Source organism: Vombatus ursinus, unplaced genomic scaffold, assembly GCF_900497805.2.
Source record: "Vombatus ursinus unplaced genomic scaffold, bare-nosed wombat genome assembly UNPS02014775.1, whole genome shotgun sequence".
NCBI lineage: Eukaryota > Metazoa > Chordata > Mammalia > Diprotodontia > Vombatidae > Vombatus > Vombatus ursinus.
The window spans coordinates 17844267-17870059 of record NW_020954553.1 but is presented as its reverse complement, the minus strand read 5'-3'; the positions used below and the strand labels follow the sequence as shown (position 1 = coordinate 17870059).

Sequence of the window (25793 nt, the reverse complement as noted above, 5' to 3'; positions counted from 1 at the left end):
TTGGACACAACTGATCAACAACAATAATTTGTAAAACACTGCTACCTACCTTACAATGTTATTGTAAAGTGCTCTAAAATTGTGAGTTATTGTAGGCTGGTTGACTTGTCACAGATGTTGCAGAGACTTTGTTTTTTAACTCTAATGCTTTTGTTATATAATATTGAATATTATAATTATATTTGTCTTATTCCACTACTAGATTGCCCCTATAAGGGTAAGGATCATTTTTCATTTAAACTTGTACACTGCTCCTGCCTTTCCTTCCACCCAGTATTTCCTAGCCCAGTATTCTGCACAGATAATAAATATTTTAAAATTGTATTTATTATTCACAGGGAGAAAGATGATTGCATGGGTGATACTTCTTCTTCCCATCCCACTTGCAATCAGGGTTATCTCCAGCCTGCCCTAGCCAACAGTTTTCTAAAAGCAAGGTGAAAGGTTCAGGGCACGTGGTGCCCTCCCCACCTATGTTCTATTTTCTCCCCTGGGATTACCAGCAGTAAAAATTTATATGGAAATCTCAAGGACTTATTCTGACTCAACAAATGACAAGGAGGTAAGGATCAGAGCCCACAGTTCTATCCTGTAATGTCATGGGAATGAGTTAGCTGAAGGGGCGGACCCAGAGTTAGTGGAAGCGAACTTACAACCCTGAGAGTTTGATAGGACATAGGGCCTCTCTGACAGCTTCGGTGAGTATATGCCATACTACACATGTGTGACTTTGAGGATGACCTTGGGCAAATCCTCTCTCCTTTCTAGGCCTCAATTTCCTTTTCTGAACTAAAAGAATTTACTGGACTTTTCAGATATCTAACTGACCTGCATCCAAGGCAGGTCCATGGTTCAGGGACCAGTCCTGCTCTCTGAAAACCAGGGAAACCATGCCCTCTCTGCCCCTCAAGCAACTCAGGTGGTAGAAAACAAAAGAGCACAGGCTTTATTTGTGTGCAAATACAGACAGTACTGGACAGAATATAAGTGCACATGTGGGAAGGGGAACACTCATGAACAAATGAGGACATCTATACTGCTCTGACTGCCTGGAGCAGGTTTGGCTTCAACACTCTGGCAGGGAAAACTGAAGAAACAGGAAGAATTAGGGGGAAGAAGTAAGCTCTACAAATACTGGGTGAAGGGATAGTGATGTTGATCAGTATCTATGGAAGTTGTAGGATTAATTGATGCAGGAGTCAATTTAGTGCCCACAGCAAGGATAAGAGATTGTGAATGAGGGCAAGGATCAAATAGTACTTGCAGCAGGGTGGGATCCGGGTGTCATCTTTCCAGAACAGGGTAAGATCAAGTCTCAAGGGTCTAGCAGTGCTTTCAACAGGGCAGGATAATTTGGAGTTCCCCAACCTGTGACTGGGTCCCAGCCGGACTTGGAACAGAACCCTTGACCCTGTACTTCCTCATCTAGGCAAGCCTCATGGCAGCCCTGAGTCACCTGTGGATAGAAGGGAAAGGGTTATACCTGAGGTCCTGTCCAAACCCCACCCCAAATGCCTCACAGCCCTCCTATATTCCCTACAAACACTGGCCTCTCTGCCTTACCCATTTTACCCCTTCATCTCTACCCCCACTCCCCCCAGCTCCCTAATCCCTTCCCCCAACTCACATCAAATAGGCCACGGCCCTGTATTGAGTAGAGTCGTGGGTTGAGGAAACCAAGAGGGGGACGGCCATTCAGGAGTCGCTGCTCATTCACTAAGGACAGGAGCCCCCCAAACACAGGGGTTGATGCCTGTGGAAGGAAGAAAGGATGCATGTGACCTAGAGCAGAAGCAGTAGGGGAAAGCAGCCTTTCTACTTGGCAGGATGAACAGCGGGGATAATGTGTGACCTCAGGAAGAAAAAGGTGATAGGATTAGTAGTCAAGGGATAGGAAAGGCCATATAGGCTCTCAGTGAGATACTGGATACTCAAGGGATGAGAAATGGGATAGGGGAAGGATTGGAGAAGACAGAGATCTAAGGGTCTCACCGAAGTGCCAGATACCCAGGGGATGGGCACATGGTTGCTAACCACCCAATAGCCATCAGAGAGTGCCGCCACATCAGGATAGGCCCGTCCACTTGCATTGTAGTAACGGGATGGAGGAAGGTGGGTGGAAGAGCCCAAAAAGTGGGACACAGCTTCATCCTGAAGAGTGAGAAGAAACAGTCATGGGGACTCTGAGCTCAGCCTGATTCTCCCTGTCAGGGCCAGATGCAATTCTCTCTCGGACACTAGGACTATCAGGAAGGGCCATGTCCTTCCTCAGGGCTTAGGACTGAGCTCTCCTGGGGCCTAGGAGGGGCTACGTTATCACTCTCACACCTGGTACTGAGGCCTTGGGAAGATGTTACTGAAGCCACCACCACTGATGTAGTCGACAATCTCTTCTGTAACCAGAAAGGGATTCCGGAAGGAGGTCCCACCCACTGTTGTAACATATGGGCTGCAGACATAGAGGTCACAGGATTAGCATTTGGGGATTCAGGTCAGCAAAAAGGGTCAGGGCCCCAAGGATCACAGGTTAGCCAGTCCCACAGGTACTGGGTTATAGGTTAGAAGGCCCCAAAGGTCACAGGTCAGGGGTGTCAAAAGTCACCATTAAAAGAAGAGAGTACCTCAGTTTGGAGTTACAAGCTTGGGAAAGATGTAGCTAAGCAGTGGTGGGGAGGAAGGTTGCTGTTACCTGGAGGCTGGGAAGCTGGGACGGAACAAGTGGCCCTTTGAGCCTGAGAAACATCCGGCACCACTGTCCCCTGATAGAAGAAACAGGGAGAGGTCAGGGGTCAGTCTCTGAAGTCAGGAGTTTGGAGAAGGGAGAAAAAATGAAGGTTTCTTTGAAGAGGCCTGAAGACAGGGGGAAGTTAGGGATGAGGAGCAAAAGGTCACTGGGTTGGGAAAAAATGGGAAATCCTGGCTGGGGGTAGGAATTCCTATAGGAAGGGATCAGGGTTAGGAATCAATTGTATTAGATCATAGTAGGGGTTAGGGGGACGGTAGGGTCTTATATCAGGATCAGGGTCCTGAGCACCAGTACCAGAGGCAAAGAGCAGGGTGAGGCCTCGGGCAGCAGCCTTCATGAATTCAGCATTGACACGGTGAAGGTAGGTGGTACTGAGTGAGTCTTCGTCGTCCCCATAGCTCACGGTGTGTACCAAAGGCAATGAAGACTCATTACTGAGCAGGAGGAGCCACTGCAAGAAAGGCTCCTGGGACTCATGCCGGCCTGCAGGTCAGAGATACTAAGGTCACCTTCCCTTCTACCCTTAGATGGGGAGCCAGACATGCCAGGGTCACCTTTCTCCCTTAACCCCAAAGTGTTTGGGGGCCAGCCAACCACACTAGTTACCTTTCATCCTCCAAAAAAGGAAGGGTTCCTTAGGTTTGGGGTGTTTCTGGGGAGAATCTCTTAGTCTCAGCTTTTGAGGGTTCTTAAGACTTTCAAGTTTTGAATCCCTGGGTTTGGACAGGGGTGAGGGGGTAGCCTACCGGGGCTGCTGTAGACCCAGGTGGAGATGTTGGCTCCAGCACTCATGAGGTACTGCACATCTAGGCTGGCTTCCAGTCCAGCTCGGCCATGCCCCTGCTGCCCAACTACTCGACTGACAGAATCTTTGTGAGGGAAGCTCTTCCCAAAGAGTTTCATAAATTCTTCCAGGTCAGCATCATGAAAGTATTGCTCCAGGAACTACAGGGGGAGGAGGAATGGAACAATAGAGGGCAAAGGTCAGGATTAGTCTGGTAACAGAAAGAAATGTATCAATTTCTCTTTTCAATGGCGTATGTATTCTATGTCACATATAGGAGAGGGGCTCACCTGGGCACAGGCCTGGCTATTGTTGGCAGACCCAGAGCCCACATCTTGTGCAGTCAGGTTGTATCTCTCACGAATCACAGCCGGGGTCACTCCCAGGTGCAGGCCTAGGGAGTCTTCTAGCTCCAGCCTTGGCCCTGGCCGTTGCTGTAGGGAAGATGCTCGAGGGAACCTGTGTAGTCCACCCACTATGCATTGGGAGGAAGAGGAATTAGCTTCTAAGAAGGACCCTATCTCCCTCCCTTCCCAAATTCCAGGATCCCCCAAACCAATTACCAAAATCCACATGGGCAGCCAGGACCCCAGGGAGGCTGTATGGACGTGGGGACCTCACAACACAGCCTCCCCCCAGTCTCCCAACAAAGCGGTGGAACTCTGCCCCAGGAAGGAGCTGCTCTGCTTGCCTGGGGGTCAGAAGTCATACAGCTGGATGTCAGTGATCACTAGAAGAAGGGTGTGGGGAAAACCTTTACAGCCCCTTATCCCTCTTTCATTGGACAGCTAGTCCCCCACTCACTGGACAGTCATCTGGCAGGTCAGGAAGTCCTCTGTGATCACTGTCTGGCAATCTTGGACTCCAGCTGCTACAAGCCATTTGTGTACAGTGCTAAGAGTGAGTGTTGATGGTCGCACCAGTGCAGCTACATCTTCTAGCAACAGGTACTTCCCTGGTGGGAAGAAGGAAAGGGTAGATCGAAGGAATTTGCTGCCATCTTTGGTAAATCTTTCATGAGCACAGGTGTTGGAGTTTAGCCCCAGCTTTCAAGGGAGAATGCTGGGGGCTAAATGGGTCCAGATCCTGGGGGATGCTAGCTCATCACTGATCTCAGTGGGCCGATGATTTTTACCATTTCCATTCCTTAAGCTTTGTCATCACAATTTTTTTCTAGATCTCCTGCATACATTTGAACACCAAATCCAGTGCTCTTTCCACAATAACACTCCAGCCAAAGAAGACTATCAGATCATCCATGTTTTGGTGCCTTTACTCACGATGTGCTTTTTCTGGAATTCGTAATCCTCCTTCCCCATACCCTCAAATTGCTGTCAAAATCCTACCCACTCTCTATGGTATATAATGTTACCTCTTGCACAGAGTTTGGAAATGAGGACTGACTCTAAGGGCAGAGTTTGAGGCTGGATTTATAAGCTTGCGAATCACCTGAATATGGGGATAACACCATAAGAGACTGGTCAGAGGATTCAAGATAAAGACAGAGAGGGGGTGGTCCAAGGAGACAGGAAGAGAACCAAGAGAGAAGTGTCCATAAAACCAATGGAGTAGGGTATCCAGGAGAAAGCTTTGGTTACCAGCCTCAAAAACTTCATTAGTCAAGAAAGAAAAAAAAATTGAAAAAAGCGCACTGAGTTTAGTAATTGGGTCATGTGTGTTATGTTGGGGGTGCAGGCAGGGTGAGAGGGTAGCTGAGAACCCCTGGCATTGAAGAAAGAAGGGATTAATATACAGCCTATACGACCCTGCGCAGCCCATTACATTCAACTCCTGGGCACGGGAGATTTTTCCTCCAATGTGTACTCATATCCGCATACCGCCTTGTCCTCCCTTCCCCTACACACACACCGTATCGGGGGGATCCGGGGTCGGACACATCCTGCACCAGCTTCTGCAGTTGCTGCAGGTTCTGCTGTCTCAGAGCGAAGGTCAGACTCAGTGATTCGTTAGGACCCACGCGGCCGAGGGACACCCATCCCGGCGGCGGCCTGGGGAGATGAGGAGTGGGTGTGTGTGAAATTGTGGTTCAGCTTCCACTTGGGAGGCTTGTACCAGACCTGGGATGATGCGCGAAAGGGGACTAAGAATGTTGGGGTTAGGCCAACCCCAAAGGCCTGGTGTCGGGGATTCGTACCAAGGGATGCTGGGGAACGGGAGAGGAGGCAGGGAGAAGGTAGGGAAGGTCGGAAGTCAAGGACCTATCGCTACGAAGGGCTGACGGGAGAACTCTGGAGGTGAAGCGTAGGAGTTTGGGGAAGGGTGATGGGACGGGGAGAAGGGCTAAGGCACTCAGGAATAACAAGAGTTCTCCTTAAGATACTTTCCTCAAATCAACCACATGAAAGAAGCAAGTAGTCTAAGAGTTGGTCTGGGGGATGAGGCTAGGGTCGGGCACTCACAGGAAAGGCTGGTCAGGCTCTGGGCCAAGGCCTCGGGCACAGACACACAAGGCGACGAACAGCAGGAGCAGGGGCCCAGGGACGCTGCGGAACAGGGGGGAGGGCGGAGTGAGCGGAGCCGTGGACACCGGAGAGCGAGCCCAGTCCCGAGCCCCCGCCCCGCCCCGGGCCCCGCGCTCACCAAACCTCCCGCCCCATGGCCGGCACCTGGGAACAGAGCAAACCCCTGCACTGCGTGGGCACTTTCCCAACTAGATGGGCGGGGTGAGGGAGGGACAAGGGGAACCCCGCCCCCTTGCAGACACGCGCAAACCCCGTGCCTGGGCTGGTCCCCATAAACAGGAGCACACAACAACCCCCCCCCACTCCCGCCCCGCCCCGCGCGTACAGCCGCTCCGCACTCACGCACACTCACCAACAGGCACAACACCCCCAAACAAAGAGAGGCAGCTCCAGGTACAAACAGTCTCTTTATTAAGGCTCCGGAGTGAGAGTATTTGGCACTTTGGGTCTGGGTACGAGGGCAGCATGAGCTTCCCCCTCACCCAATAAATAAGGATCCGGGGCCTTGGGAGAGGGGATTCTGGGAGCAGTTGAGCCCCCAGGGCAGAGCCCCAGCCCTCACCTCTCCAGGGCAGAGATCTCACTGTCTTATCCCTGCAGAGTACCCCCTCTCTGAGCCCCCAGGACAGAACTCCTTCTCTAAGCCCCTTTCAGGTCGGAATCCACCCCCAACCCTCGGCTATATCCCAAGGGCAGAGTTCCTACTCTTGATTACCCTTCCAAGGACAATGCGCTCTCTCTGATTATCTCTTACCTAGAGAGGCCGCCTCCCCTCCCCCGACCCCCCCATCCTATTTCCCCCAGTTCTGATCTGAGTTCCCATCAACACCCTCCTTTCCACTTGCCTGAGAACCTTAGACCCCTGGAGACCCAGCCAGGCCTGCTCCTTCCTCTCCTAGGTTCAGGAACACCAGCCCTGAAAACATCAGGGCTCAAAGAAGCAAGCCCCCAGCTTGGGGGGCCGGGGCGGTTTAAGGGGAGAGTGGAGGGACAGTGCAGATGTTGGTAGGAACCGGGGCAAAGAAAAGAGGGACCTAAGAGGCAGATTCTGGTAAGTATATTGCCCTGCTCAGTTCTGGGGAGTGGAGTTTTTGTAAGATAGGGAAACCAGCACCGTACTGGTTGTGGGACATGTCAGAATCAGGCAGAGGAAGGAAACGTTAAGGTAGTTTAGGGAGATATGAAGACAAGTATTGCTTCTGAGCCAGATCTGAGAGGCATGAGGATGGTTGTTGACCCAGGTCCAGTTTTGGGAGGTGTGCTGAAGGCCAGGATTTTCTGCTTTCTGGTAGGAGAAGACTCCAGTCAGAGGCTAGATGAAGCATCCGACCATTTGGGAAGAGGGGAATTGGATGAAGACTGGTAGGACTCCTAGCCAAGGATGTCTGGTGCCAGATCCCATAGAGTTGAAAGATCTGGGGAATGTGTGTTCGTGTGTATATTGGTCTTCAGATTGAAGATGAGAGATCTAAGAGAAGGGAATGGTCAAGAAAGTATACATGTTGGTGTAAACTTTGGGCTCTGGGGGATATATATGATAAGCCCAGGTCTGGGGAACAAAGATTGAACCCTGGGGACCTGGGATATGCATATACTGATTCCTGGAGACCAGGGGATGTAAGCTGGGCCTTGTATATGCTGGGCCTCAAGAGTTGTATACACTAGGTCCAATAGGCAGGGTATATATACGTTGGGCCCTGGGCCCCAAGGGATATATATGCCGAGCCCTGGGGGAATCTAGGCTGGGCCTGTTAGGGCCCCTCTGTCAGGTTTGGTGACTGAATTTGTTCTCTAGGAGGGGGTATCTCTGGGGAGCCAGATATTGTCCCCACCAGGGGGAATCAGTGGACCCTGGAGTAATTCCTTGCCCCAACCTAGGGATGGGAAGAGATGGAACTGGGGAGAGGCTTCTAGGGGACAGGCCAGTGGGCTCATCCTGTGTCCTCATGACTACGCAGGGGGCCCTGGGAGCTTTCCAGTCTAGATATGCAGCTCTGCCTCATCAGGGGCCTCCAGGCCAGGCTCTGCACTCAGAGCTGAGGCAGAGGGTCCTTGTGCCACCCCAAAGGGGGAGACAACAGGGGAGCGGGCGGCCAGTGGTGACAGTGAAGGTGAAAAACTGGGGGACATGGCAGCTGAGGACAGGGATCCTTCATGGCTAATGGGGGAGCGGTGGGTGGGCAGGAAGGGACCACGGACTGCTGGGCCTGAAGAGGAGCTAGCTGGCTTAGGGGGTACAGACTTGGCCCCAGGGTGGGCCACAGCGGTAATGAGGGGTGGTGGGTCAATGCGGGGCGCGGGTGGGCAGGGCCGTGCCTCGTCCTTGAGCCGAGCAATCTCAGTGAAGACACTGGCCAGTGGCTGGAACTGGGGACACCAGCTCAGCAGGTAGTCCCAGTTGTAGCTGCCCCGAAGCTCCTCTTCGCCCGCCACTATGGCTGTTAGCGCCCCCGCTACACAGGGCTTGCCATCAGCAGGAAAACCATAGTCTCCAGGAGGGGCAGGGCTCAGGCCACAGCCTCCTAGGAAGGCCCCGGCAGTGCTGGCAGCTGGTGGACCCTCTTCTCGATAGAGCCCTGGACCAGGGCCTGGGAGCAGCAGCCCAGCCTTTCGGCCCTTGTACCAGGCATCAGGTGGAGGTGGCTCACAGGACGTATCACTCAGTCCATCAGCATCGGCGTCCTGTTGGATGCCAGAGTCAGGGCCACGGGCGGCCAATGAAGAAGCAACGCTGGCCACTCTGGGGAACTCATTGATCATCCGTATCTCATCATCTTCAGCTGCCTCCGCAGAACCACGCCCACTGGAATGGGAAGGGTCCAGGGAGCCACCACGGGGGTAAGGACCACCAGTGCTAGGCCCGCCATATCCAGGTAGTGTCTGGTGGTAAAGGTGTTCAGAATGTGGGGGGCTGGGGGCATCCCGGCCTGGTTTTTGCAGGGAGCTGGTGCTAACTGGGGCAGGTGGAAGAGTGGGCCCTGGGGCTGCCTCCGCCTTGTGAGCACGAGCACGCACCAGCCCCAACACCAAGGCTGCTAGTGCCAGTACCACCACCACACCCAGCGAGGCTGCCACAGCACCCACTAACAGCAGGTTGAGGTCAGGTGCTAAGCCTAGAGCTGTGTGGGTTATGTCCACAGTCACAGGTACTGCAGCACTTCGGGCTCCAGGCAAGGGCCCTCGAGCCACCACCTCAAGCTGTAACTCCCGGGGTGCCTCCCGTCTTGCGCGGCCCCCTCCCCCGGCTTCACTGGCCCCAGTGCCTGGTGCCTGGCTGTCCACTCGAAGGTACAGAGCACCTGTGGTCTGGTTGATCCCAAAATATGGAGAGGGAGCAGAAAGAGAGTATAGGATCACACCATCAGCACCTCCATCCTCATCTGTGGCCAGTACGTGGCCTAGACTGTAGCCCTGACGGGCACCCTCAGGCACTTGAAAGTGGAATGAAGGTGCTAGGAAGACAGGATCATACTCATCTTCACCAGTTACTAGCACAGACAAGGTAACTGAGGCTGAGAGGTTCCCTGCATCTGCTGCACTCACAAGCAACCGGAAGCTACGGGTATGCTCATAGTCGAAAGGCACTCTTGCCCGAAGTTCACCTGATGAGCCATTCAATGCAAACATGTCCCAATGTGTAGCCCCCAATCCTGACCCTGATCCTGGCTCTAGTAGCATGTAGTAGAGCCGCCCAAAGGCCCCAGTGTCCTTATCCAGGGCATGGAGTGTGGTGACCAGTGTTCCCGGAGGCTGGTTCTCGGGTAAGCTGGCACTCAGGGTAAGTAGAGGAAAGGCAGGCCTATGCTCGTTGACATCTTGTACCTCCACAATAACTGGCACCAGTGCAAAGTGGGCTCCATTGGGGTCAGCTGCCTCAACCACCAGTTGATGCTGTGCCTGGGCTTCTCGGTCTAGCTGTCGTGCCAACCGGAGGGCACCTGAGCTTTCATCCAGCTCAAAGAGGTGTGCAGGGTCCCCAGAACTGATGGTGAAGTGAACCAGACCATGAGGTCCAGGATCAGCATCAGAGGCTGCTACACGCAACAGCTCAGTGCCCACAGGGGTGTCCTCTGGCACAGCCACACGGTAATGGGGCTGGGCGAAGACCGGTGGATTGTCATTGACATCTTGCACAGTGATGACGACCAGGACAGTTGTGCTTCGTGGAGGCTTCCCTCTATCCTCTGCACACACAGTCAAGTTATATTCAGTGACACTCTCAAAGTCCAGTGGCTCAAGCAACACAAGGCAGCCTAAGGCCTGTGGGCCAGATCCACCTTCTGCCAGGTGCCTTTCCAATTGGAAGGCATGACCACGGTTGCCACTGATGATAGTATAGTCCAATGTAGCATGGAGTTGGCTTTGGTCAGCATCTGTAGCTTCTAGGACTAAAACTGTGGAGCCTGGGGGCATGTCCTCAGCAACAGTGATGTGGTAGTGTGGCTGGACAAAGCTAGGAGTGTAGTCATTCTCATCTTGTAGCTGAATATGTACTGTGGCCTGTGCTGTCCGCCCTGGGACCCCATGATCTCGTGCTTCCAGCACCATGTCCATTGTGCTCAAACCTCCCAGGCTTAGGGAGGCTGCTTGAATCATGAACAAGGTCCCTAAATGACAGAACATGGATATTAGTGGGAAGAAGAGTGCATGTGGGGGAAATGCAAATTGGGAGTGGAGGGAGGCCAGTGGTCAGGACATGGCTGGGGGGATGTAGGAGAGTGAGGAAGAAACAGGTTGGAGAGAGTAGGGTGAGGGGTGAAAGCTGGAGGCCAGTAGGGGCACAAACATAATATTATAGTTATTCATCCTCCCATTATACTGAGCTCTATGAGGGTAGGAATCAACTTTGTATTTTCCCTAGTGCACACAATAGTTGTGTATTAAATATTTGATGACTGAATGAATAAAAATGGGGTAGGGGAAAACTGGAGAAGAAATCAGAGTCCAAGGAGGAAAGGGGGGGAGACAGGAGGGAACTAGGGAAGGAGGTGGGGAGGGCAGTGGCACCATTGCTGGGGTCGATGTCAAAGCCCTCTGCAGCGGACACCAGGTGGTAGGAGATGCGGCCGTTTTCCCCAGAATCAAGGTCAGTGGCAGAGATGGTGAGGATTGCACTGCCTGGGATTGTGTGCTCTGGCAAGGTCACCTGGGGGAAGAGGATGGATGTGAGCATGACTATGGGAGCAGCCTGGCCCTCTTCATGCCCTGAGCTTCTCCCTGGCTTCCTACCTTTCCTGGGCTTGGAAGCCATGGCTGAGGCTCCCTAGATGGGGATGAGAGAGGGCTGGAGTAGCCCACCTACTTGTTAATGGACTGACTACGTGGGTAAGGTTTGACAAGGCAATGTGCAAGAAAGAAGGTGATTGCTGCATCTTTGGGACAGTCGTTGCTAAGATTCCAAAGGACTCTCGGGTTTTGCCCAGGACATTAGCATCAAGGGCTCATACTTATTCCCCATCCCTGTACCACTTCTGTGGACCTTGTGCCCAAAAAAGGGAGCCATGAGGATCCAACTCCCCTGTCTTCCACCCTAGCCCTCTCCTGCTTCACTGCCATATCCCAAGCTCTCCATTCTGTCCTCCTAGGCTGCCTGGTACAGCTGTCCCATAAGGGTTTTCCTCCTAGGGGTGAGTCAGTGCTTCTGTGTTGAGCCCAGCTGTGCTGTTCTGAGGCCTCTGTCAACTTCCCACTTCCTCCATCTCTCAGACTTAGGGCTGTCTTCTGTGCCCCCAAACAAGGATGTCTGAGAAAATGGCATGTATGGGGTATTTTGCAACCTTTTATATCTTACCTGTTTGAGTGAGAGGAAAACTAGTTGTTTATGGCTTTCCTAAGTGTAAGTGTGCCTGTGTTTACCCATGTGTTTCCTTAACTGTCTTTTCTCTTTGGAAGGCTTGAGGTGGGGCTTACTTAGCCAGTTAATTATTAGATATCCAGTTCTTGGGGCAGTTGAATTCACGAATGCTGCCCACTGAGGTCAAGAGGATAGTGATAAGTTCCTGTATCCATTAGGCTTTTGACCCTGATCTGTGGCTGTGATTTCCTGAAGTGGTAGTCTGCTGGGCAGGTTTTAGATTATTCCCACTTTCCCATATAAAAAAAAAATCACATTTATATAGTTCTTACTATGTGCCAGGCACTACACTATGCCCTTTGCAAGTATTTCACTTGATCCTCGTAACAACCCTGGGAGGTAGGTGCTGTTATCTCCATTTTACAGATAAGGAAACTGAAGCAGGCAGAGGTTAAGTGACTTGCCCAAGGTCACACAGCTAGTCTATGTCTGAAGTTGCATTTGAACTCAGGTGTTCTTGACTCTAGGCCCAGCACTGTATACACGGTGCTACCTCGCTGCCATGGTTTAGTCATTCTGTGTACAGCGCAGAACAGGGGCAATCAACAGGGTTTGGCTAGGGGGTGGGTCCCATGATATTCTGTTGACTCACAATGAGTTTCCAGATTTTTTTTCCATGCAAATTATTTCTTAGCCATGTCACTCCACTCTGAACTCTTGCAGCTGATTTTATGAATCCAAGTGAAGGACTTTTTTTTAAATTGTTTAAATTCCTTGTTCTTATATTTCCCCCGTTGTTCTGGCCTATAAAGGACATTTTGGATCCTGATTCTGTCATCCAATATACTGGTCATCTCTCCTAGCTTCACATCATCATCAGATTTCATTATGTCTTCTATGGGTAGCTTACAACTTTCGCCTTTGGCTTGGAACTTTTCCTTTGACCACCTAAAGAAAGGTTCTTATTTAACTCCCAAATGGCTGTGTCTATACAGAGTTCCAAAGGGTAGTTCTTATAGGCCTCTGATTACTCCTAGTGAAAAGAAATGGCCAAGTAATGGATGTGAGGGATTAGGGCGGGGACAAAATGACAACAGCATCTTCCAGCAGATGAAATTAGGTGGCCTTAATGATTAGTTCTTGCAGGGCTTGGACAATCCTGTTTGGTGTGAACTGATCTATAGGAGTCCACAATATCCATACCAGAACCAACCTAGTGGTATTTGCATTCCTGATGTCCTCAACTTTTGTCCTTGGGGCTGCTGCCTGTGTTATAATTGATGAGCCCACTATTGTCACCCCCTTGCTGCCAACTTTGCAGCTTTCAAACCTAGATAGCTGGAAGAGGCCTGGCCTCAGTTTCCCTGAAGAACGACATCACTGAGAAGGAGACCTTTGTGCTTCAGGCTGGCTGGCCACTCCTCAGCTGACTACCCTGTCAAAGGCTAACAAAGCCCGACAAAGCCCTACAAAGAAAAACAGAAGTGCCACAAACACTGCCAGGATATTCTGCCAATGGGCCTCTTAGGACTTTTTTAAGCCCCTTCATGCCTTGATGTCCTATACTGATTCCTGGTGGCCATGTGCTGAGTATGATTTTGGACACTAATTTATGCATATGTGAGGTCTGTAACTGGGCCAAGGGCCCTGCTGTTGACTCTAGTTGTTCCTCAGCTTCATTGCCAACTCGCCCTATCCCCAAACTACACCATCTACACCACAGAATATACTCTTGCCAAAATAACTCCTCCGCTCTGAACCCCTTTCTCCTAGTCAGGCCACTTGCTCCTAAAGGTATCTTTTGCCTCTGTGGCTCCCAGAATCAGACTCAGGGCTCGAAGGGACTTTGTTCAGTAGCCATCTAGCTCAAATCATACCTGATTAGGAATTGCCTTCACAATATCCTTGACAAACAGTCACGCAGCCTTTGCCTGAAGACCTCCAGTGATGGGCAACCTACTTTTTAAAGACAGTGTCTCCCTATCTTGCCCAGACTGGAAGTGCAGTGGCCTCTCACAAGCTGATCACATTACCGATCGGAACAGGAGATCTGATCTACTCCATTTCAAACCTGTGTCAGTTTACCTCTCCACCTCGCTGCTCTTGTTCATTATATTGATGCTGGACTTAGTGTGGACACCCACTGGCTTAACCTACTGCAGAAGAATTCCCAAGCACAAGAGATCCACCAGCCTGAGCCTCATCAGTAGCAGGGGTTACAGGTGTGTGCCACCATGCTGAGCGGTGCCTATGCGACCTCTTGAGGCAGCTCATTTCCACTTTGGGATAGGTCTAATGGCTGGGAAGTTTTTCCTCACTTTCCACTGAAATCTGCTTTGCTGCACCTTCCACTTATTGTTCCAAGTTCTGCCCCTTGAAGCCTGGCAGAAATCTCTACTGGAACTTGTTCCAGCAGAACAAGTTTTCTCATTCTTTCACATGATAGCTAAATAAAGACAGCTTTCATGTCTCCCACTAAGTCTTCTCTTTTCAAGGCTAAACATCACCAGTTCCTTCAACAAGTCGGTGTGCAGTTGTTTTTGGCCCATGTACCCCATTAGTCTCCCACTTCTAGAATGCTCTGCTCACTACTCTTCAAGTTAATGGCTATCTCCCCTAAAGGGCCTCTTTATGAGAAGAAACTTAACTGGTATCCAAAGTGAATGGAATGATAAGATTGTGTTTTCAGAAGCAATGAGAAGTCATCTGCAGTTACATTGATGGTTTGAGGTGACCCTGGTTATGATCTTTCTCACAACTAAAACTAAGTAACTATGTCTTTGTGTTATACTTGATTACACTGTTAATAGGCTGGATAGACAGTAACTTTACTGTTTATTTAATCCTAAGAGATTGGGAGTTGTGAAATAGAAAAATATGGGTAACCACTTATGGGAAAGGAGATTTCTCCATCAAGAAAATAATATTTAATAAAATGGGATGGTCTTTCCATTTGTTAATTATAAGACATGTTGCCATTTGGTAATTAATGCATGAGTATTCAAAAACTCCTCTGAAATACCCTAGAATTTGTGATGACAATGAATATGGTAAGGAGTCAAGTAGCAGGCTGAAGGGTGACTGATAAATTCAACTTTCTGCCTAAGCCTGATATGGAAGTTTACATCTGGGATTTTTGAATATTTTTTGTTTCTCGTAGGCAATTTTTTCTCATTTTAATTGTAAATTACAACCATTATATTGTAATCATAAATGCAAAGTATTTGACAGTGCTGCTGAAGTCTTTCCCTATTAGAATATAAGCTCCTCGAGGGCAGAGACTGTCTATCTTTTTGCTTGTATTTGTATTCCTAGACCTTAGCACAGTGCTGGTACATAGTAAGCATTTAATAAATGCTTGATGTTTCTTTCCTTCCTTCCTTCTTTCTGTCATTTCATTTCATTATTTATTACTGTTCAGATTATATCTTTAATGATTAACTTAATACTGGTTTGCTAAATATAACATGTATTATTACCATTTTTTAAATGGAGATTAAGACTTTTAATATATTGTGATGTTTTGAACTGGAAAATCATAGGGGTGTCCTGTTTTAAGAATGTTGAAAAGAAAGTTAAAAGTATTGGGAAGTTGTATAGGAATTCATAGCAAAGGTCAGAGTTGGAGAACTCCCTCAGCTGATATCCTGTGAATTACTTGATCTCTTGTATCATACAAGAATAGTAACTACACCAATAACAGAAGACAGTACCCAGGAACTTATTTCTGGATGCCTTCTTCCCCTTGTGGGAAGGAACTGGTCAGGAGGATAAAAGCTCTGGTGAGAAAAGGGGATCTAAGAGCAAAGAGAATGAAGAGAGTTTTTAACTGTCAGGAAGAGACAATTCACTTATGAGAAGGGCCACAGCTAATTCCCCTGTAACAGAAAGAAATGGTTTACCTATGGGTGAGGCAAGGGCTAGATCTCCACAATAGAAGAGGAAAGTACCATGAGTGGGAATATGGGTATAGCTTCAAAGAGGAATTTTGCAAGCCCAAACTGGCCATCTTCTCAAAAATAGAAAACCTTGTACCACTGAGACAGTAAGTATGGGAAGTATGGATCATACTTGTGATGGATTCACTGCAGACTTGGCAGTTCTCTGACTTAGAGAAGAGGATGTTGATATACTGATGAGAAATCTTCAAAGAGAAACATATGAGTTAGTACAAGGCAAGAAAACCAGGCAGCCTGATACGACACAGTAAGAGTATCTGCGGGAGCATATATTACTGCCTGCCCTTTTCCTATTCAGTGTGAAGGAGAAAAGGCAACAAAACTCATGATTCAGGTAGATGCTAAATGAAAAAGACTTGTACAGAAAGGGACAGTAACATCTGAGCAGATGAATGTATGTGGTTAGACTGTAGCAAGAACACAATGGCATGGCATACCCACCCGATGTGCACGTGACTCATACAGTTCTAGAGACACTGGATATCACCACCGTTCTTACAAGGTGATGAGCACAGGGGCAGCTAGGAGGCATAGTGGATAGAGCACCGGCCCTGAAGTCAGGAGGACCTGAGTTCAAATCCGGCCTCAGACCAAACACTTGACACTTACTAGCTATGTGACCCTGGGCAAGTCACTTAACCCCAGTTGCCTAAAAACAAACAAACAAAAAATACAAAAACAAGGTGATGAACACAGTATGCAAAATGTACAACAGGAAGTGCCATTGCCAAGAGGGATTCCCAGTGGGGAGTCCCAATCTTGATGAAGAGGATGATCTAGGGCATCCTTTTCTGTGTGAACTAAAGAAGCTAAGTAGGAGTCCCACTGATACAATGCAATTTGGATGGCAAAGTTGACAAAGAATTTGTGGAAAGGTAGAACAGTAGACAAGAGCATTCTATTTGTGAAAGCAAAAGACCGAGAGAACAAAGGTCACAATGGTCAGATGCAAGGGCATCCCCAGTACAGTAATAAGCAAAATAGAAAATGTGAATCTTTTGTTACAACTGTAGCTTGGGTGAATCACATGAGGGATGAATGTACCCAAAAGAGGAATGTGGGGTTGGTTTGTGACAGGCTGAATGCCAAAGAACCAACATCAGGAAATGAGGATGGGGACCAAAGATAGAGGCTGTCTGAGAACCTAGAAAAAGTAAAAAGGACCTCATCTTCAGATCACAATTTGATAAACGAATATCAGCATCAAGATACAACCACAGAGTGTGGGGGAGGGGAGAAAAGGAGAAAATTCAGAATGGACAATACAATCGAATTTTTAAAAGATCTTACCAAAGAGGCAAAACTGTCTTCTGTTATATGTGTGGATTAGATAGCCACAAATATGTCAAGCACTAGAGAGGAGAATTTCCATTTGGTTCAGAGCAATGCCCCCAAACCAGCATCAAGAAACAAATGGTAGCACATAGAGCCTGCGTTTTTCTTATCAACAACTAAAGCAAGATGATGAGGTTTTGCTGAAAAACTCAAGTGTTCAGAGACCATTGAAGAAACTTGATAATGTTGGTTAGCATTTTGCAAGCAATTTAACGTTTGCAAAGTGCTTTATGTTATTTCATGTGATCCTCACAGCAACCCTGGGAGGCAGGTGCTATTATGAGCCCCATTTTACAGATAAGAAAGCCAGAAACCACAGATAAAAGCTTCAATGTGCTACTGAGGCTGAAGAAGAAATGGGATCATGAGATAGAGGAAAGGCTTTACATTTCTAGGAATTTTAGATAGTCATGCTTCAGATATAAAGAGACGGTTAAGACATTAGCTTGGTACAAACTATTAAAAAGTGCTCAAAAGAAAAATGCTGCATTGAGACAGCAGCTCAAAAATGTTGAAGCCAAACTTGTTTCCCCATAAGCACAGGAAGCTCATGAAAAGGGTGGTGTTTTAAGTAAGGCAGACACTGTACCTAGGAACCAAATTACCCAACCCATGATTAAAGAGAACCCCAGTTCAGACAAGAGGGAAGGCTCAACCAAGGTAGTACCTTTCTTGCCTGGAACCTCAGCTATAGAATCTCCTAGGGTAAGAAAATGAACCAAAGAGTTTAGAAATAAAGGTAGTAAACCTGTAACATCAACTAACTGTGTTACAGACCATCAGAATTTTAGGAGACTTGAGAGGCAATTGAGTCTAACCCTCTACTTTTACAGGTGAGGAAACTGAGGATGGGTTGAAGAGACTTGCTCAAAGTCATACACTGAATCAGTGTAGGAGTTGGTGGCAATGAGACCACAAGGGACCATTACCCTGAGGTGTTTGTTTGAGGGATTCTGGGGCAGAGGAGAGGCTCAGGAGAAACCTAGGATAGGCTATAGAGGAGCAGAGGGTGTGAGGGGAAAACCCTAGGTATCCTAGGCTGTGGAGGAGGGGTGGGTGCAGACATACCTGATAGAGGCTTTGAGAGAAGGTGGGTGCATTGTCGTTGACATCCTCTACCTGTACTGTGAGGTTGGCACTGCCCTCATGCTGCCCATCACGGGCTAGCAGGTGCAGATGATAACAGTCCATGTGCTCAAAGTCAAGGGGCTCTGTGAGTGAGATGCGGCCTCCATAGCGTCCCACACTGAAGGGGCCCTGGTTCCCAGGCGGGTTCAGCACATACCACAGGGCAGGTCCCGAGTCCACATCATTCCCCGTTACCCGAGCGATCTCTGAGCCTAGAAGTGCATCTACAGCATACATGAGACATGGGACATAGGTGTGGATACCCATATGGATGCTACCACAGACAAAGGACATGGACCACACAGGACACCCACACTCCACAAATAAGGATGCTACCCCCAGGCTGCAGGTCATACTTACCTTCTGGTACTTGAATCTCCCAGGGCTGGGGGATGGTTGGCCGATTGTCATTTGCATCAATGACCAGCACAGTCAGTGTGGCTGAGCCCACAAGGGGTGGGGAACCTCTATCTGTGGCCATCACCACCAGGCTGGGGGCACAGGATCAGGGAGCACCAGGTCAAGAATCATAGTATTGGGGTATCGGAAAAGGTGAGGGCTCTTAGGGTAGTTGGACTTTTAGGAAACATGAGGACACTGAAAAGACACTGGGATAGGGGGAAACTCGGGAAGGAAGGATTCCAGAGGGATAATGAGGGACATGTAACATCAGGAGGACACAGTGGTGGGGTGGTGGTTTTGGGCAAGTGACTGGGCAAGGGGAAGGAGGAATAGAGGGCCCGTGGATCGGGGAAGGGAACTGAATCCTCACCGAGTCTCTGCCCAGATCTCTCGGTCCAGGATGGCTGTGGTGGTAATAGTACCCATAGCTGGGTCTATGTGGAACAGCCCCCTAGTGCCCTGGGATGGAGCCAGGCTATAAGTGACTTGTCCCCCTGGGCCCTGGTCCAGGTCATCAGCCTCGACCTAGGGATGGCAGGAGGACAGAATGGGGCATGATCTCATCTTAGGCCCTGTCCCCAGCCTGTGAGTCTGATATGGAAAGTCTAACAGTTCAGGGTCCACCTCCATTCCGGGTCTGTGGGGGACAGGGATGAGGGGCCCTCCTTCTTTCCCTCCACTTTCATTCATCTAAAGCCCTTCCCTCCTCCCCAACCCTGCCCCCCACCTTCAGGAGAGGCCCAGACAAAGGTCGGGACTCAGGTACAAAGGCAGCATAGTGTGGCTTCAGAAATCTTGGAGCATTGTCATTAGCATCTTGTAGGCTTAGTGTCAGCACTGTGAAGCCAAAGGAACCACCACTTTCTGCTTGCAGAACCAGCCGCAGTCTTGGGCTTGTCTCAAAGTCCAGTCCACCTGCTACTTTCACTGAGAGTGCCCCTGGTGGATCATGAGAACTTCAGATCTCAGGGTGGCCTCCCAACATTCATTATCAAGATAATGATAACCCTTACACCCTCAAAGAGGAAACCTGCCCCCCCATCTCTACCACTACACACTCCTGTTGGGATACAACCCACAGACCTCAGAGAGACATTAAGAATTTGAAGAGACAGTCCCACCTCGCACCTCAAAGATCCTTAACCGCAATGAGAGAATTTCAATAGAGTGTGAAGCTTTCAGATAGCAGAGACCCCTTCCTGCTTACCACATCTTAGACTTAGACCCATTTTGACCTCAGATAGTTTCTCCCTGACCTTAGGACAATCCATTAGATCTCAGAGAGACATAGATACCCAACCCTTTAGGTAAGTCATTCTACCCCAGTCTGCTTGTAGACCCTACCTGTGCTGGGTTCAATGGAGAAAAGATCATGTTCATTGCCACTGAGGATGCTGTAGGTGATCACGCCTGTGGAGCCCCCAGCATGGGTGGCCTGGGGGGACACAATGAGGGTCCCTAGGAAGAGGGGGGAAGGGCTCATGGGTGGAGCTCAAGGGTCAGGATCAGATCCAAGGGGAGAAGTATTGAGGGATCAGAGAACGAAGCATCATAAGCTAGATTCAGTCAAGAAGTTAGTTGAGTGTGTTGGGGAGTAGGGGAGGGTATAGAACAAATTCTGTCCCCATGGTACCCAAACACATGCATGTATACCCTGGGGGTGTTTAATGGCCCCCATTCCCATCTCCATTCCATGGCCCCTCTCCGCACCTGGTGGGGCATCCTCAGGAATAACAGCCTCACTGCTGGGCCGGGGAAATCGAGGGCCACGTTCAGTTTCCCCTTGTAAGCCCACAATAACCACACCAGTGGCAGAACGAGCTGGGCGTCCCAGGTCAGTGGCCACAATGAAGAGTACACGGTCACGGGGGCCCAGGGCAGCTGGTGGACGTGCCAAGCGGATCTCACCAGTGTATGAGTCCACAGAAGCCCCAGGAGGAGAAGGCCCTGCCAGTCGGTACAAGATTGAGGCATTGGCACCAGCATCACGGTCCTCAGCCCTCAATGTGGCTAATATATGAGGACCAGAGGAACCCTGGCCCAGGGCTGTGCGTGTGGCGCGCAACCGGAGCCTTAGGGGGCTGGCTGGGAAGGCAGGTGCATGATCATTAACATCACGTACAGTAATGGTGACAGACACACTGGCACTGAGTGGCCCAGCTGCGGCTCCATCCACAGCATGCACCACAAAGCCATAGCGAGCCTGCCGCTCACGGTCCAGTGGAACAGCTGTGCGCAGTTGTCCTGAGGCAGGCTCTAGCAAGAAGGCACCAGCTGCACCTTCACCCAAATAGTAGGCCACACGTCCATTGGCACCAGCATCAGGATCACGAGCCTCTAGCTGTAGCAACAGTGTCCCTATGGGTGCATCCTCAGGCACCTCTACTGCATAGGATGGGGCTGTGAAGGTGGGTGCATGATCATTGGCATCTAGCACCATCACAGTCACTAGCATTGTGGCACTCAATGCAGGCTGGCCTCCATCCCTGGCTGCTACCAATAGCTGGAATGATGGTTCTGTCTCCCGGTCTAGGGATCGTGCCGTGCCCAGTGTTCCCAATACTGCATCTAGGATGAAGGCTCCTGATGGGTCACCATCTGCTAGACCAATCCACATACAGAGACATAGGGACAGAAAAAGAGAGAGTTCAAGACAACCACAGCCAGAGAAATAAAGATAAATGGCCAGATAGAGACAATAACACAGATGACAGAAAAAGAGAGGTAGAGATAAGAGAATAGAAGATAGAGGAGGAAGCCAGGGGTGGAAAAGATAAAGAGTGGAACATAGTTAGTTTGGAGTAGGGGGGACTTGTGAGGATGGGGAGGTGGGAAGGGATCCTATGTGGGGACTGGAAGGTATTCTGTAGAAATGGAGAGGAGTAACGTGGTCCTGTGGAGTGGGATTATGGTAGGTAATGGGGAGGTAGAAAGCTGTTTCATGGGCAGGTTGCAGGAAGGTTGTGCGGAGATCTTAAGGGTCCCAAAGAACCCCCGTTGTAGGGAAGGCCCTAGACCCCAAGTTTTGATGTGACTTACTCAGTATTTGATAGTTAATCTGCCCATTAGGGCCAACATCAGGATCTGAAGCCCTAAGCACGGTCAGTGTCTGGGGATCCTGGCTCTCAGGAACCTCCAGGGAGAGGTGGGAGCTCCCAAAGGCTGGTGCGTGGTCATTCTCATCCTCCACAGTCACATGCACTGACACATGGCTCAGCAGGGGTGGTGAGCCCCCATCTTGGGCATACACTGTGGATACATACTGTACTCAGCACAGATCCTGTCCAAACTAGAGCAGGGTGCCCTAGGTATATACATGCACACACAGTTACATACCCACCTATACATACATACAGGCAGATGCAGCCAAGTAGGGCAGTGAACCCCTATCCTGGTCATACACTACAAGTATATGCTGTACTTAGTACAGATCCTCTCTAGTAACTAGAACCAGTACTGTGACACACCCCTGGCCTTAGCTGTTAAGCAGGCACCTATACACATGTACATGCATGGACAAATACCTGGTAGAGAAGAGGTGATAAATCCCCATCACAGAGGCATACCTCAGTAACATACACTTCCATACATATAAGAATGTACCCCACTCAAATGCATTGCTGTGTCCAAGCATGCACCTGGATATATGTTTATCCACCATGCTTAGTACATATTCTGGGGCAGCTAGGTGGTGCAGTGGCTAGAGTGCCAGGCCTGAAGTCAAGAAGACTCATCTTCCTTAGTTCAAATCTGGCCTCAGACACTAGCTGTGTGACCCTGGGCAAGTCACTTAACCCTGTTTGCCTCATATTTCTCATCTGTAAAATGAGCTGGAGAAGGAAATGGCAAACCACTCCCAATATCTTTGCCAAGAAAACCCCAAATGGGGTCACAAAGAGATGGACACAACTGAAAAACAACAACAGCAACAGAAGTAGTATGTGTTCATCATCTCCAGGCTTCCCAAACCAGTAATATATAAATACACAAAAGCAAGTATGCACTCACAAACATACAAGTGTGTCCAGACATGCACCTGCACATATATATGTATGTATATATGTGTATATATATGTAAAAATCATGCTCAGCATAAATTATAAATTATACTGCTGTCCCTTGAGTTGTGACATAGTTCTGCACTAAGCCTATAATATGTACAGATACATACACACAGATACAAAACATACAACCTCCAGCATATACCTATCATACCTAAACAGCTAGGTGGAGGAGTGGTTAGAACACTTGACCTGGAATCAGTAAGTTATGAGTTAAAATCTGGCCTCAGATCCTTTCTAGCTCTGCGACTCGGGGCAAGTCACATTTTAACCCGTCTGCTTCAGTTTCCTCATCTGTAAAACGGGGATAATAATAGCATCTCTCTCCTAGGTGTGGTTGTGAGGATAAAATGAGATCATATTTCCAGCACTTCATACAATGCCTGGCAAATATTAGGTGTTTAATAAATGCTCACTGGGGTAAGAATAGTGTATTTTTAAGAGAAAGAGTGAGCTTCTCAGGAGTCTGGAAAGTCAGACTCTGCTTCTGGCTCTCTCACTGAGTTGTGTGGCTCTAAGCGAGCCACTGACCTGTCTGGCATTTAGATTCCATGTATTCAAAATGGGAATGACACTGTTTGTCCTGGTCTTCCTTACAGGGCTGTTCTATGGATCAAATGATACCATAAGACAAACTAACTAGCCAAATTTGTCTTATTTGAGAAATTAAACTTAATGAGACTGAACTATCAAAAACGGGGATGGGGTGCCTTGGGAAGCAGGAAATGTCCAAGCCTTCAAACAAGGGCTCAATGGGGATTTTTTTTATTTAGGTACAGATTGAACTTGATGTCTACTGAGGTCCCTTTCTGTGCTAAGATGCTGTAATTTTCATAACTGTATTAGACTCTGGCAATGCCCAACCTGAAAGGTGAACAATAGTGTTGTGACTCAAAAGTATACACAGCTAACTGGAGTTGGCCATTAACTTGAGCACATGTAGCTGCTAAGCAATGGAATGGGTACCATTAGAAAGTAGCTGTGGGACTTCCCCCTGGGGAGGAAGTGCCAGACGAGTCAGCATGGTGGAAGAAGATGCTAGTGGAGAAGACTAGCCAACAGAAATTCATGACTGCCTCATCAGTAGACAAATAAAGGAGCTGATTGAGTTGGTTTTGTTTAACACAATTTTATGGCATATTTTATATTCTCTACTACCTAAGAGGAAACCTATCAGGGGTGAGAGGGAGAAACAGAGGGTAAAACAGAAGCTTTGCATTTGCTATGAGAAGAGACACACAGCTCTGCTGAAAGCTGTTTTGTTGTAAGATCATTTTCAATTTTGCCCGACTCTTTATGAACTCATTTGAGGTTTTCTTGGCAAAGATACTGGAGTGATTTGTCCTTTTCTTCTCTGGCTTATTTTATAGGTGAGGAACTGAGGCAAACGGCGTTAAGTGACTTGCCCAGGGTCACACAACTAGTAAGTGTCTGAGGCCAGATATGAACTCAGGAAGATGAGTCTTCCTGACTCCAAGCCTGGCACTGTAGTCACTGTGCCACCTAGCTGCTCATGCAAGTTGTTTGGACAAAGGAAAATGCCATCCTATTTGGAGAGCTGACTGAGATAAAGCTACAAAATCCTATTGCTTTCTATGGCTGGAGAGGGAGGAAGAAACTGTTTGGAGTCTCAGAGCACATCCAAGAGAATTTGGTAATTGCTTAAGGTAATTGCTGGTTACTAAAAAAGCATAATACTTTTTAGTACCCTGTCAAGGATGGCTTTGTTTTTAAAAAGCCTTTAAAGCTTAAAAAACAAAACCTACTTTAAGGGCCCAAGAATAGCAAAGAGGAAGCTTTGCTCTTCTGCACTTACATTCCTCCCTGCTGGGTTCCCATGTGTGTATATGCGTGTCCATTCACCCCTTACAGACACTGTGTACACTGCTGAAAGTATGATCCAGGTCTATGGGTGGACTGTTAAATTTTGATTATTTCTGCTTTTACCTTCTATTCACAAATATTTTATTATTCTTGCTTTTGCTTTGTTTTATAAATGTTTCATGTTTAAAAATCAATGGTATCATTGTAACGAAATTATTTTGTATAAATGGAAAGCATGCTGGTGGAGGCCCAGGAACTACAGTGGTGATTAGTAGGTGTTGATCTCTCTTTACATCATGGAAACCCCTAGGACCCTGAGAGAGATTTTGAATTGTGGCGATATGGCTACCCTTCTGGGGATACCATCTGAAGGCATAGGGATATCCATTGCCAAGGTATATGAAAGAGGGTAAGATACCAAAGTCTTGGAAAAAGTCTCAGACTTTATTGTTATGTAAAAAAGTGACCAATAGGGGCCTCTAGGTGGATAGAGCTCCAGCCTTAGAGTCAGGAGGACCTGAGTTCAAATCCAGCCTCAGACACTTGAGACTTATTAGCTGTGTGACCCTGGGCAAGTCACTTAACCCCGATTGCCTCACCAAAAAAACAAAAATAAATAAAAATTTTAAAAGTGACCAAAAGATAATTAATAGCTACTGGCCCATATTACTACTTTATCATCTTTAAAATTTTTGTGAGAATAATCTATAATTTCATTTAGTATATCCTTGATGAAGGTATGAGAAGGGAATAGGCAGGCTTCTGCAGACCACTTTTTCACAGCATATCTTTTTTTTTTTTAGGAGGCAATTGGGGTTGAGTGATTGCCCAGGGTCACATAGCTAGTAAGTGTCTGAAGCTGGATTTGAACTCAGGTCCTCCTGACTCCAGGGCTATTGCTCTATCCACTACACTACCTAGTTGCCCAAGCAGACTATATCTTGACAGTCATATTTGATTAAAATTTGTAAAGAAAAAAAAAGATACTAGTATATTTATTTGTTGACTATTTTAAAAAAGCACTTGATGTAGTTAAAAAGAAATTCTACCAACAAAGTATCTCTCATGCATAAATTAAAATCATACACAATCCTTTCAAAGCTGTAACGACACAGGTAATCTTGTTTGACATTATAAATATTAATCATGGCCTAGAACAGGGACATAGGTCCTTGACAAAGGTTTTTGCATTATCACGGAGAATGTCCACCATGACTTATCTGTCATACTGTGGATTTCTTTTTTGGGTATGAGTTCAACTAAAGGACTGCAAAGAT

General features: G+C 48.3%; 2 protein-coding genes across 3 annotated transcripts in view; both read right to left on the bottom strand.

Annotated features, from left to right (window-relative positions):
• Positions 1-923: 923 nt before the first annotated feature.
• Positions 924-6201, bottom strand: TPP1 (tripeptidyl peptidase 1). The gene is made up of 13 exons (XM_027864723.1): positions 6132-6201; positions 5951-6034; positions 5400-5539; positions 4335-4485; positions 4094-4221; positions 3821-4005; positions 3493-3691; positions 3041-3229; positions 2690-2759; positions 2329-2449; positions 1993-2151; positions 1628-1753; positions 924-1456 (listed from the first exon to the last, which is right to left on the bottom strand). Exons 1-13 carry the CDS (start codon positions 6146-6148, stop codon positions 1316-1318), a joined length of 1710 nt encoding a protein of 569 aa, XP_027720524.1. The 5' UTR covers positions 6149-6201; the 3' UTR covers positions 924-1315.
• Positions 6202-6401: 200 nt separating this feature from the next.
• The window catches only part of DCHS1 (dachsous cadherin-related 1), an 84402-nt gene continuing 65010 nt past the window's right edge, over positions 6402-25793 (bottom strand). The window contains exons 13-21 of one of the 2 annotated variants that reach the window (XM_027864494.1): positions 21671-21880; positions 20342-21232; positions 19976-20089; positions 19359-19570; positions 19002-19156; positions 18590-18720; positions 18170-18453; positions 11021-11159; positions 6402-10620 (exon numbers count right to left, since the gene is read on the bottom strand). In XM_027864494.1, the coding sequence (XP_027720295.1) occupies positions 7994-10620; positions 11021-11159; positions 18170-18453; positions 18590-18720; positions 19002-19156; positions 19359-19570; positions 19976-20089; positions 20342-21232; positions 21671-21880 (4763 nt within the window). In that variant the 3' untranslated portion in view covers positions 6402-7993. The remainder of the gene's footprint in view (positions 10621-11020; positions 11160-18169; positions 18454-18589; positions 18721-19001; positions 19157-19358; positions 19571-19975; positions 20090-20341; positions 21233-21670; positions 21881-25793) is intronic. The other variant, XM_027864495.1, reaches the window with a different exon arrangement.

Excerpts from the sequence above, each read along its gene's own strand:
- TPP1 (XM_027864723.1), bottom strand. Across the intron at positions 4,006-4,093 it reads GGCTGCCCATGTGGATTTTG|TGGGTGGACTACACAGGTTC; the intron begins GTAATTGGTTTG and ends CCCAATGCATAG. Across the intron at positions 1,457-1,627 it reads AGGGCCGTGGCCTATTTGAT|GTGACTCAGGGCTGCCATGA; the intron begins GTGAGTTGGGGG and ends TTCTATCCACAG.